We start from the raw sequence: 12,747 nt of genomic DNA on the forward strand, positions 1-12,747 counted from the left end.
TAGTTAGATCATTTTTTAAGATTTTGTAAATTCTGGTAATACTGTGTTAAGAAAGGATTATTTCGGGTTTGCAACAATCACAAAATAAGAACTTGTGATTGACAAGTTGTTAGCCGAAGAGCATGCGGTTTCACACTCAGACCTGCCTCTTCTCATCGCATCAGGTTTTCGTGAAAACATCTAAAAGCTTCAAAACAGGACTTCACAAACAAGTGGGTGACACCAGGTGGTTTATGTTCTTACCCAGCACTCAAACCATATTTTATACTGCAAGCTGCATCCAGCATTTGCTAATTTAATCAACTCAATGTTATTTGAAAAGAGGGTCATCAGTCATTAAATTCAGCACTTCATTCATCTTTTCCTCCAGCTTTCTTGGGGTACCTTTCACATTTACTCACAGATATTATGAAGCATCACAGGTGACCCGTCACGTAGGGCGTTAAATACTGTGATACCACTGGTGTGGCTCCTCGGTGAATCCTACTCATAATAGAAAAACATGTGGCCAATGCACAGAAACAAGTCACTCAGTGTTTCCATCCCACCGTGAAACTAACTGAATATTTATTTGGTTTTTTAATTATCACACAAGTGATTTTCATTGAACCACAGACCACATTAATTAGGTCAGCAGAGTTTCTCAAGTTAAGACTTCTTTGTTGGCAGATTGAAACACTAATCAGTCACAGCTTAAAACTACATGATGGATGTTTTATGAAAAGCACCATAAATGACCCTGAGAGAAGCATTTGTGCTTCTAATCTAAGTACAGCATGTTGCTTTGTTGGTATTTCAGAGCCGAGGGGCACATTTTCATTTTGTTTCTAAAAGCAGATTAAATGATTACAATAATTTAACATCTTTTTTTTTTTTAATTTTTTAATAACAAAATGTCTCCAATCTCATCTCATCATGTGAGGACTATCAGTCTATTGTTTTTCAATGACGGATGACAAGAAGTGGCCGCTCACAAACTAATCACGGCAATTTGTTTTATCCCAGACAGACGAAACTGATGGAAGTAATCCTTTAAAAGACACGTTTTCCTCTAAACACAATTCCCTGTCGACTCCCGGTAGCTGCTAGACAAGAAGAGCACAAACGTACTGACAGCCTGGCAGCGTCCCAAGTCGACAGTGCCGTCTCAAATCATATCTGGCTACAGAGTAATAAACAGCACGACATCAATGACAAAGGAGCTGAACGGGCACAAGAATTATTCTACGCGATTCACATCAAACCGAACTAAAAGCATGAGCCATTCCCCTTCATGTTTTGCACACTCACATTTTTACATGTTCTACTCACAGTAATGAAACTGCTTAAGTTTTTAAAGCAGAAACCTTCCATTACTTCTTACATTTAGAGGAAATTTGAGTCATTATTCTCTACCGCCGCCAAGTTTTCAAAGACCCGGCAGGCGTTAATACACAGCTGGGTGGTAATGGCTAAAATGGAAATTAGCTCTCTTGTGTAACACTGCTGTGTTTGATTAAACCACTGTGCCTCTCTTTTAAGTTCTGCTAAGTACTTGAAGTTTGACGGTGTTACACAAATCCCCTTAGAATAAAAAAGAAAACTGATCAAACCACTAACAACAACAGCAAGTAGCAAGAAAATGAAAAAACTGCAGATAAAATCAGCAAAACCACCAAATCCTCATTCTAATGAATAACAAAACTAACTGAGCTCCAGTTCACTTCTCAAATTACAAAAATATTAAGCCAAACTGTTGTTGCTGTGAGTACATTTTACCCACAGCTATGAAAACCAAATTGTTGAGACTCTCATGCGAGCTGACAGCGCCCTCCGGTGGTTCAGTTTTGCCTCTGACACAACAAAACGAGCATCGAAAATAACTGTGTGAGTTTGTGCCTTTACTAACCGAGCTGTAGTGACGTTTCAGTGTGGTAATATCCATCTTGCTGCTTCTTCTTCAACATAGAACAAAGATCCACCCGCTCCACCGTCTGATCTCCAAAGAATCTGTGGTGATGAAACGAAAAACAGTCACAATGACAGAAGATAAAGACGCAGCGAGCACTGAGGCCTCCAGCAGATAATAAAGGCAGATGTCAGTCATATAGTCGCATGATGGCAAAGAGCAGCGGGGGTGACAGCCAAATTTAAGCCTTTTTCACACGCAGCAGGTGGGAGAGAGAGGATGAGCACTCGTAAGCTGGGAATTCAAAGGATTATTACCTGCACTATTCTCATGCTGGAGTGATCAGATGTCAAATGTATTTTGCACCAGGGAGATGGCTTTAAATACATGGTACACTAGGTTTCTGTGTAAATTTGCATCTTAAAAACCACAAAAACTGAGTCAAAACATTACAAGATGCCATAATGTTCAAGCACCGTGTCATCTATAGCTGCTGTGTGAGTCTTACAATGGCCCCACTGCACAAGAAGTCCAAACCTTATAATGTGCTGTGCAGATTATGAATTTTCCATTGTATGAGAAACAAAGTACCTACTTGTCAGTGTAGTTGGAGTAAAGGGCCGGGTCCACACGCTTTATACCCTGAGAGAGACAAAGGAGAAAGGAAGTCGTATTAGTCACAGTTTGCGATAAACAAAGTGAAATTTCTGCACGCACACAAACGCACTGACAGGAAGAAGACAAGTTCGCCACCCGGCAGGCACCAGGAAGGATAAGGTAAGATAAAGTGTCAGAGGGAACGAGATAGATGCTATAATTCTTCTTCCCTCATCATCCACCCTCAACCATCTTTCATATCTTCTTTATTTATCTCCTCTCTCTTCTTGGTGTTTGGCCCTTAACCTTTACAGTAGTCATCACGAACTCTAAAGTGATATAAATTCAAATTTCTTCTTAGTTATTAATTCTAATGCCCATTATCAGTTTCTGCTGGAGCCACAATGTGACATTTACCTACAGCTGCAACATTTTAACAACTTCTGAGAGGAAGGGGAGGGAGAAGCACCAGTGCAGATGGTGTAGTTAAAAGCAGCTTTTTATTAAAAACAACACAAACCTGAGATCGGAGTTTTGAAGCTCTGGACAGCTTCATAATGGTGAGGTGGGGTTCAAACCCTCGGCAGTCTCCTTGCAGAAGCCCCTGCTCCTCAAAACGGCTCCGCAACAACTCTGCAACAGACGTGTGCACATTTATTTTTAATATAAACCTTCTCCCAGTGAGTCATTCAATTAAATACTGAAAATAAGCACATCAAAAAATTCAGCATATTTTCACAGCAAACCAAAACAAGCACATTTAATAAACTAAAAGGAAGCATGATAACTGATATAATGATACACATGCATAAATATAGAGAACGTGGATTCAAATGCACAATAACGTGACTCCATTTCTTCCGCTCAAGCATCTCGACTCCCTATTATAGATTTTTTTTTACTGCTATAACAGAGCACACAAATGGAGCAGCCACAGATGGCTGAGAATGTGTGTCAGATGATGGGGAAAAAAGCTTTTAGCCAAAATATCATTTAGCTACTGAGATAAAGATAGATAAGTGAATAAAGGCGTGAACACACAGACAAGCCTGCAAGGACAAATATACAGACAAACAGTGTTTAGAGTCAGACTACAGAGGTATTTTTAGATGAGGAGCTCTACAGGGAGAGAAAGGTTAGTATATAATCAATACCAGTGGTGGAAAGTACAGACAAGATGACGAGAGAGCCTGACTTCCTGTCTTCTATTTCCTTTTCTTATAGCACTTCCCATAAGGAATTTTGATTTGTAAATCTTCTGTCCCTACAGAGTAATTTTCTGCAAAAACAACAACCGGAGCCGTTCTTTATGAATGCTGCTTGTTAAACTTCCAACTTTTCTAAATGCTTCATAAGCAGGGCCCTAAAAGAAGCTTCAGTCTACGTGAAAACAAAGTTTATGTTTCAACATAAACTTTGTTTGCGGTACTAATGTTACTACTAATGAGGAAAGCCTTACAAACTCAGATTCACAGGGGGTGGAGGGGCCATTAAAATATTCCATTCATCCCATAAAATGTAACTCTACACCTTTAACTTGTTTAATATGCAAAGATCTATGACTTTCATATCAGCCCTTTTGCATTATCCTTCCACTTGCCTGCAACTCGTCCCCCAGAGTCCTCCACACTCTCAAATTCTCCAGCTTGTTTTGATAACCAGATGAGAAAAGCCCTGTTCATTAATGTCTTAACCACGAGGTCCTGGAACAGGTCGTGGTGCTGCTGAAAATTCAATACAGCCATCCAAGCAAAGCTTTTACATACATTAACATTAGTGCAGTAAAAGCTTCCCAGCCAAAGAAACATCAGCATTTCCTTTGAACCTTAATTGTCACTTTCTCTCCTCTGTCTGCGTTTCTGTTTCGTCCGGAGGAGCACAGGAGACGTACACGATGAAGCAGAGAGCAAAGAAAAGAGCGAAACACCAGCAAGGACGTAACATCATCCAAACAGCATCACAACACAGCGATTCTGCGATACGTGGCACGCTGCTTTGACAGATCATGGCATCCATGCAACCAAAAGATAAAAAAACCTGCATAAAAGGTGTGAAATATGAATTTATTCCCTGCATTTTGGTCTCAGCGTGCATCAATACCATTTAATTTCAATGCAAGTGTTACCAGCTCTCCAGTTAGCATTCCCCACTGTCCGCCACTTAGCATTACCTGGTACTGTTCTCTGCTTCAAACAGCTTCAAGTTTCACTAAGAAGATTGATATCTGGTGCCAGCTTGCTGATAATTGTATCATAACAGGATGTGATACACTATATACTCACATCAGCATTTCATCCCACTTCTTTTAAGTTAGATAACCTTGTCCCAAATCACTGGTTCTGGAAAGTTAGCCCCAGCTAATTACAGCCATGCCCAAAACCCATCGCTGTCTGATTTAGTGTTTTTGAGACTTAGATAAAATAAAATCCCCCTCAAACTCTCAGATCAAAAGTAATAATATGTAGAAACTTTGCCTTTGTAGCTCTGTATAAAACAAAACGGCTTCAGTATTGCTGAATTACACCAAACCCTGACACTCAATTCTTTCTAGGATTTGCCTTTGCTTGGCCAATGTAGCACATTTTTGGCTCTCAGCAGCAAATCTCAGCATGAGCAGCTACAAATCCCACAAAAACAGTAATGCTGCCCAAACACTATATGTTCACATTAATATAGAACATCTCACAGAGGTAGAAACAATCGAAAAACCTTAAGTATCATACACACATTAATTACAGCATACTTCCAATTTAACTGTTAAGGGTGAAAATGGAAAGTATTAAGTGAAGGTCACCTCATTTACTGTGTATTAAACGTGTGTGTGTGTGTGTGTGTGTGTGTGTGTGTGTGTGTGTGTGTGTGTGTGTGTGTGTGTGTGTGTTTTAGTGGTGCAAGAGCATTGGAGTGGGAATCCTCTTAGAAATGGCTTAATGTTGTTGCCGGAGGCACAACACAAAAACAAACATGCAAAAGATTCTGAAGGCACCCACACACGTGGATTTAGGCACAAGAAGAAAAATGTAGGAACAGAAATGTTCACACACACACACACACACACACGCGCACACACACACACACACACACACACACACACACACACACACACACACACACACACACACACACACACACACACACACACAGATAACAGAAAAGGAAAAACACCAAAAATTCCATTTTATTTAATCAGATTGACTAAATTACAGATGAGGACGTGTTCACACTGAAAAACAAATCAAAATGTGGACGTCTCTGCACTACACAGAGTATGACTTTAATCATTTCTACACGTTTGTACGATGTATAACTTTGACCCGGAGGTTCTTACCAAACTGGCTGCCATTTATTTTTAGAATTCCGCTATTCTCGTTTTACCAGGTCCTCTGTTGTCTCCGAGACAAACGTCAGGCTTAGACTTTCCATGACTTCTGAATGAGAGACTTATGACTTAAAACATCTTAAAGATCTTAAACATCTCATTCTCTTGCAGTTGTCTAATCATTGATACCCATAAGAAAGGCTCCACCACAGCAAGCATCCACCTGCATTAAGGTGTTTTAAGCTTCGTAGTGTCTCGAGAAGGAAAAACCCTCCAACTGTGCATACTTTTAATTGATCTCATATGTAGAAACGTAAGCAGACACTATTAGCTACTAGCAGCTGATTCCAACTTCAGACACCCCTCCAGAGTGCACACCAAGTACAATATCACATTAGCATTGAATTTCACCCTCTACTAAAGCGTGAAAAGCAAGTAGAACAAAAATGTCACTCAATGCTTTCAAACCTAAACACCAAAGAGACAGAGAGAGGAAGGATGACCACAAGAGCAAGAAGCTAAATGTTTGCCACTGACCTGCCAAGCTGTCCAGTGTGTGTCTGTGTTGTCCGCAGGCCAGTCCGACAAACACCACCTCCTTCCTGAAATGACTTATCCCTGAGAAGGGCAAGACCAGATCCCTCCCACCCAGCAACTCAGCCAGTGACGGCTCAACCTGAGCCAGCACCGCTGCCGCCCTATAAGGAAATATACACATGAATATGCACAACACACAAACACGCACACACATTCATGACTTAATCCCCTCTCTCGCTCCCTTCCTGTCATATTACATAATGGGAGAATCTAGTGATTACTAATAACACCATCTTCTTCTTGATGGGATTAAGCATCACTTCATCACATAACGCAGCTCCGATGTCCCTGAGTGTCACGGAGTTAGCTCACAAAAACACAGACTGCCTTTATATTTCCATCAGCCTCTAAAGCTATGCGAGAACAGCAATTTCAAACTCAAATCTTTATTTTTCTACCGACTTTCAATTTACTTCAGTTGTATATGATATGATATGTGCAGTGGCAGAATTTGAACTCATTTAGTATTTTAGCCTTTAGGATGTGTGTGGGACAGATATGTGCTGACAGAGTAAAAAATAACTGAAAATGCTTAAAATGCTTAAAAGAACGTTTAAGATGAAAATGATGTAATGAAATCCAATCCAGGGGCGTTTATTCACTTTAACTGACACATAAAATAGGTGATTTTTAATCTAAGCTGACTAAGACAAGGCTTACTCTAAAACATCCAAACCACTGGTAAAAATGTACAGCCTGACCGTCGTGGAAGTGCTGAGAGGAAAAGATAAGACACAAGCCGTACCTAATGTGACACGTTGGTAATTAGGCACTGCCGACACTGCATCCATATATTTACTTCTGCAACAGGATTTTGCCGAGCATTGCATTTTATGCTCAGAGAACAATAAAGAAAATGGAGAAACCGGAACAAAAGAGATGTTGTTCTAGTCAACCTACATCCCAAGACACGACACCGGCTGTCACTGAGTACACCGCTGCTACATGCATGTGTGCATGTTTGGGGGAAAAAAAAAAGCTGCTGAGGATTCTCTGCATGGAGGAGGAGGAGCGACCCAACACAGTAATCTGAGGAATACAATGATCTCAGTGAGGGGCTGAAATTTGTTTTGGTAAAACAGTTTTTTGTTGCATAGCTTTGGCCATTTTATTTGCCACCCCTCTCTGAGCCTGGGTCTGCTGGAGGTTCCTTCCTATTAAAAGGAAGTTTTTCCTCCCCACTGTCACCTAGTGCTTGCTCATAGAGGGTTGTGCAATACTGAAGGGTTTCTTTCTGATATTTTAGGGATTTTACCTTACAATATAAAGCACCATGAGGTGACTATGGTTGTAATTTGGCACTAAGTTTACCTGAGTTGAACTGAATTGAATCTGAGTCTTCTTAGGTACAATAATGAGCCTCGGCCCAGCCCTGTAATGTAGCATCCAATGTGTGTTATTTTTAAAAAAAAAAGCTCTGAAGGAATGAATCAAAGAGCTGCAAGAATGTGTGTGTGTGAATATGTCTGTGAAGGTTCTCAGTCATCCAGGTCATCGTAGTCAAAGGAGCTTGCAAAGAAAAGCGTCAGTGTGTGTGAATGTGGCTCGCAGTGCTGGAGTGGTCAACAAGACCAGAAAAGTGGAATATAAAAAGCAACCCACAATGTTGTGAGCACTTAGATGATCATTTTCAGGCTCACAGAGAGAAGCTCTGCTGTAACTAATAACATTAACAATAGCCGTCTTTTTACTGTTACTACTCAAGGCCATTTTTAATGCTATGAGTAACATCTGAGTTCAAAATGGCTGCTGTAAAAAAGCATTTTGTTGTGGGATCAACAGAAGACTTTTGTGATAGAAGTCATTTTATTATGTCGCAGTAAGAAAAGGATGGGTATCTAAATGATAATTAACTTCTTCAGTTTGAGGGCGACTCTTATTCAGAGCAAAGTTTACTTCCTGATGTAACTACTAAAACGTCATTTATTGCTGTCATGAACAATATAATGTCTGCTTTTTAATGTTAGTGTGCTATAGCATGAAATATGACATGCACTTACATTCTACAATGTAGTTATAGTTAGTTAAAGAAGCAAAGGTAATTTCAGACAATTTGGGTGTCATAGTATTCATATGAACTTCTGTGTGTGTGATGTGATGTGGATGTCAGCATGCGCACCAACTCACAGGTCTACTTGCTCCTGATTGGCAAGATGAGTGACTAAAAGCGTGATGTGAAGAGTTGGGACAGGGATCATAGCTTTGGCCAGTCGGGGGTCCTGCTGGAGTACGGCCTCTTGGACCTCACTCACAGCTGAACTTATCTGTCAGTGGACAGAGAGCAGAAGTCAGTTAAAGGTCACGTCCTTAAACTGTGATTTGTGAGACACAATGTGCATAAACTCCACCTGCTCCAGCTTCTTACCTGAGTGTTAGTAATGGGGATGGAGACAAAGTAATTGGGTCGCTGGCTCTCTTTCTTTTTCTTCTTCTTGTCCCCATCGTCCTCACTGTCCACTCGGCCCTCGCTGTCTCCTCGCTTTCTCTTTCTCTTTTTCTTAGTTGACTCTTGGCTGGGGACTACGGACAACAGCAAAATGAAAATTGCAATTAAAAATATCAATTAAAAGGTCCCACATCGTGAAAACATCCTATTTTGTTATGTAGTTCTAATAGAGTTGGAGGTGTAAAATATAAGCTATGAAAATATGAAGTTGCTTCTGATTCCGTTCCTCTAGCACCAACACCCACACATAAAAACTGGACATCATGCTAAGGATTTGCATGAAAATAAATATAATACAGGATCACGACAGTGAAAACAGACCACTTATTAGCCATAAGGTGCCCGCTTGACTTGTCATCAAGGCTTCTTAATAGTGGGGGGAAAATGTTGCTAATTCAAGTAATTATAAAACATTAGGAACATACATAGTGTTTTCCATGTTGTTGGGCTGGCCAAAGCAAATGGAAGCTCTGACAATAAGTTTTCAGAAGTATCAGAACACTTCAGCGTTTTCTTCATCAGTTTCTTCCTCTCCCTCCTCAACTTCCTTCTAGTCTTCTTCTCACTTGATCCTGAAGGAGCTGTCAAAAAACAAACAAGTTTATCATACTGTATCTACATGAACTGAATATACAAATGAAAAAAAGAACAGACATGCAGTCATAGGCATGCAGTGTTACCCACAGACTCGACACGGCTCATGAAATAGTGTGCTAGACACAGCACCAGAACCCAAAATTATGATACCCAAAATCTGAAAGTCTGAGAATCATACAAGAGGTATTGGTACTGAGTATTAAGTTTCTGGCACCGTAACATTTTTACAGTGTGCTTAAGTTGCTTAAGTGCAGAATGCCGGCATAGAAGATCGTGTTCTTCTAACGTTAAATTATTGCTACTGTACGATAGGGCTGCTCAATTAATCGAATTTTAATCACGATTACGATCTGGGCTTTCAACGATCATTAAAAATGACTGAGCCGATTATTAGCCCCTCCCTCATTTATCCGCGACACCTTAAAGGCCGGTCCGTGAAAATATTGTCGGGCATAAACTGGTCCGTGGCGCAAAAAAGGTTGGAGACCGCTGATTAAGAGGACCCGAGGGAAGCTGACTGCCGAGAGTGACTGCCGTTGGTTGAAAAGAGAGTTTAAAAAAAAAAAAACTTCAGTGGTGTTGCACACTATTTTATATTATTTTTTTTAAAGTCATTGTTAACCCTTTAAAGCCGGTCAGAGCAGCACGCTCCGTTTTGCGTAACTATTTTTAAATCCCTGTAGAACCTGAACCGTGTAAGCTAGCGCAATAATTTGTTTTGCATATGAAACCGGAGGAGTTGTACTTACATCTGATGCCATCAGCTTGTCCTCGGTCACGGTTTCGTTCCACATATAGCTTTGCAAAAATTGCATAAAAAGCGCTTGCAGGAACAAAAACATAATATTCCAGAAACACGCTTCGCCGTTCCTATCAGCTGTTCGTAACACTTCCCACAGTGAAATGATGCACATGCTGTTTTCTTTGCAAATTTGCATCATAGGATTGTTTTTTGTTTTTCCTGCAGTATATAAAAATTGCTGTTTCTCCAAAATAAAACTATGAAGACACTCAAAATAAATTTCCTGTTGTTGTAAACTATTTTTTGCAACTTTATTGTATTTAAAGTTTTGAGGGATAAGCCTCTTAAATTTCTCCAAGTAGAAATATATGTAAACAAAACAAAAGCGATTTTCAATTTTTTTTGTAGTTTATTGCACTTTTTTGCAATTTATGTAATTACTATGGACTTAATGCATACATATTATTAAAATATGGGCTATAACAGTTGTATTGATGTATAGCAACTTGAAATGCTCCCACAAATGGCACTACAGCATGTAAAAAAAATAATATAAGCTCTGGTGGACTTGGTTCTATAGTAGGTCTTAAAGGGTTAAATAAATATCGTCAAATAATCGTGATCTCAATTTCAGTGAAAATAATCGTGATTATCATTTTTGCCATAATCGAGCAGCCCTACTGTACGAGTCGTCATCTAAATTGCATCTGGACTTTGACTCAGGCAGAACCGCATTATAAAACGTGTTAAGCCATAAGCTTAAGAGTTTCTGGCAAAAACTTAAAGTTACATTTGGTCACCTCATAAAATTTAAAAAAGCAGTTATGAAACTTTTTTCATTTAAATTCAATCATGCAAGGACACGTGGCAGTCGTGTTTACTAGTCTATTGTTGTCCACGCTCACATTTGATAAATATTGCTTTGCTAAATAAAACACAGATTTCAAATTATGTGGTACCAGGAAGCCAACAAAAAAGTGAATCTATTCCCCAATTAAACCAAAGATTAGTCAGTATTGTATGACAGTTTCAGCCATTTAACTTACTGGACACCGAGGCAGCTTCAGGATCTGCAGGACTTTCCTGGACCTCCATGCCGACTGCCCCTGTCTGGGCTGAAGTCATCACCATCTCTCTCAGGTCCTTGTGCTCTTCTCCGACCTCCTTTCCTGCCAGATTTTCATCACCCTCATCACCCTCATCTGATGCAACTGCAGTTGTGTCTCTTCCGTAGGAGATGCTGGCTGGCTGCATATCACACACGGTGAGCAGATGATGATGATAGGACGGTGCTGTCACCTAAAACAGAGAGGCCATGTATCATTTCCTGGTTACACTTTCTGCAGCCAGCTTGATTTTTCTCTTCATTACCTGAAATCTGAACCGCTGTGCAGGCGGCTTGAGGCGAAGAGCTCTGGCTTGTTGGCAATGGCTGACAGATACTGAATGCTGACTCCTAAGCAGCACTTCATTAATAACAGCACATATCCTTTGTAAACACGCGCTTTGTGAACGCTTAGACCCGAGGCTCAATATCACACGGCTGAAGATCATAACACACAAGTCTGTTCAATTTTAGATATAAACTTTTAGATTTTTAAACAGAGAAATGTGTGAAGTAGGCATCACAGAGAACAACATTGCAACTACCACAAAAAAACAACAAAAAAACCCCACAAGTCTGCAGCTTCTTATGAAACTCAAAAGACTGACTTTACCTCCATTTACAACACCTGTTGAAATATATCAGAGCCATGCTGCAGAACATCTGCTGAGCTACACAACTGTTAGCTAACTCTCTCTAACGGAGCTGTGCTACTGTTTATCAAACTAAACGAAATACGCGCACATTTTTCTTACTTTTTTTTATATCGAGCTGGCGCAAAAAGCACGCAGGTGGTAGTGTTTGTATCAAAACTGGTAAGGTAAATAACACAAAATAATATTCATGCCAACGCGCTAACTAGCAGGACCTACCGGAAGCATTCATTTGTAAACAATATCAAACTTCCGGTCTTGAAAAAAAAAATAAAACAAACATTTTCAAAATAAAAGTACAAGTTATATGTCCTCTCCATTTAGGAAAACAAAGACACTAAAGACACAATCATATTCATCCAGCTTAGTTTAACTTCATATTTACTATTTCTTTCCACCGTAAATTTCCCTTTCACGAATGCCTTTCTGCAGAAGCTCTACGCCCCAGGGGGCCTCAAAACACAGTTTAAGTACCACAGTGCTAATCTAAAGAATTAATAACACGTCATTTATGTGACATTAATTTGGCGTTGCTAGCAAATCAAAGGACCGGATTAAACGTAATTATTCCGTCAAATACTAGAATACAGCGCAGTTTATGTTAGTTTATTTTATCCATCCATCCATCCATCTTCATCCGCTTTGTCCGGGGCCGGGTCGCGGGGGCAGCAGCCTAAGCAAAGAGGCCCAGACCTCCCTCTCCCCAGCCACCTCCTCCAGCTTATCCGGGGGAATACCAAGGCGTTCCCAGGCCAGCCGAGAGATATAATCTCTCCAGGGTGTCCTGGGTCTGCCCCGGGGCC

The 12,747-nt window shown here is 40.2% G+C and overlaps 1 protein-coding gene across 3 annotated transcripts in view; it reads right to left on the reverse strand.

The window, feature by feature from the left end:
- Window positions 1–12,400, reverse strand: part of akap7 (A kinase (PRKA) anchor protein 7) — a 47,023-nt gene extending 34,623 nt beyond the window's left edge. Inside the window, exons 1-9 of one of the 3 annotated variants that reach the window (XM_026194053.2) lie at window positions 11,558–12,398; window positions 11,233–11,485; window positions 9,273–9,428; window positions 8,767–8,921; window positions 8,529–8,665; window positions 6,342–6,502; window positions 3,006–3,118; window positions 2,484–2,530; window positions 1,889–1,989 (exon numbers count right to left, since the gene is read on the reverse strand). In XM_026194053.2, the coding sequence (XP_026049838.2) occupies window positions 1,889–1,989; window positions 2,484–2,530; window positions 3,006–3,118; window positions 6,342–6,502; window positions 8,529–8,665; window positions 8,767–8,921; window positions 9,273–9,428; window positions 11,233–11,485; window positions 11,558–11,740 (1,306 nt within the window). In that variant the 5' untranslated portion in view covers window positions 11,741–12,398. Of the gene's footprint in view, window positions 1–1,888; window positions 1,990–2,483; window positions 2,531–3,005; window positions 3,119–6,341; window positions 6,503–8,528; window positions 8,666–8,766; window positions 8,922–9,272; window positions 9,429–11,232; window positions 11,486–11,557 lie in introns of all 3 variants that reach the window. The other 2 variants (XM_026194054.2, XM_026194055.2) reach the window with 2 other exon arrangements.
- Between the last annotated feature and the right edge of the window lie 347 nt (window positions 12,401–12,747).

Source organism: Astatotilapia calliptera, chromosome 15 (genome assembly GCF_964374335.1).
Source record: "Astatotilapia calliptera chromosome 15, fAstCal68.1, whole genome shotgun sequence".
Lineage (NCBI taxonomy): Eukaryota > Metazoa > Chordata > Actinopteri > Cichliformes > Cichlidae > Astatotilapia > Astatotilapia calliptera.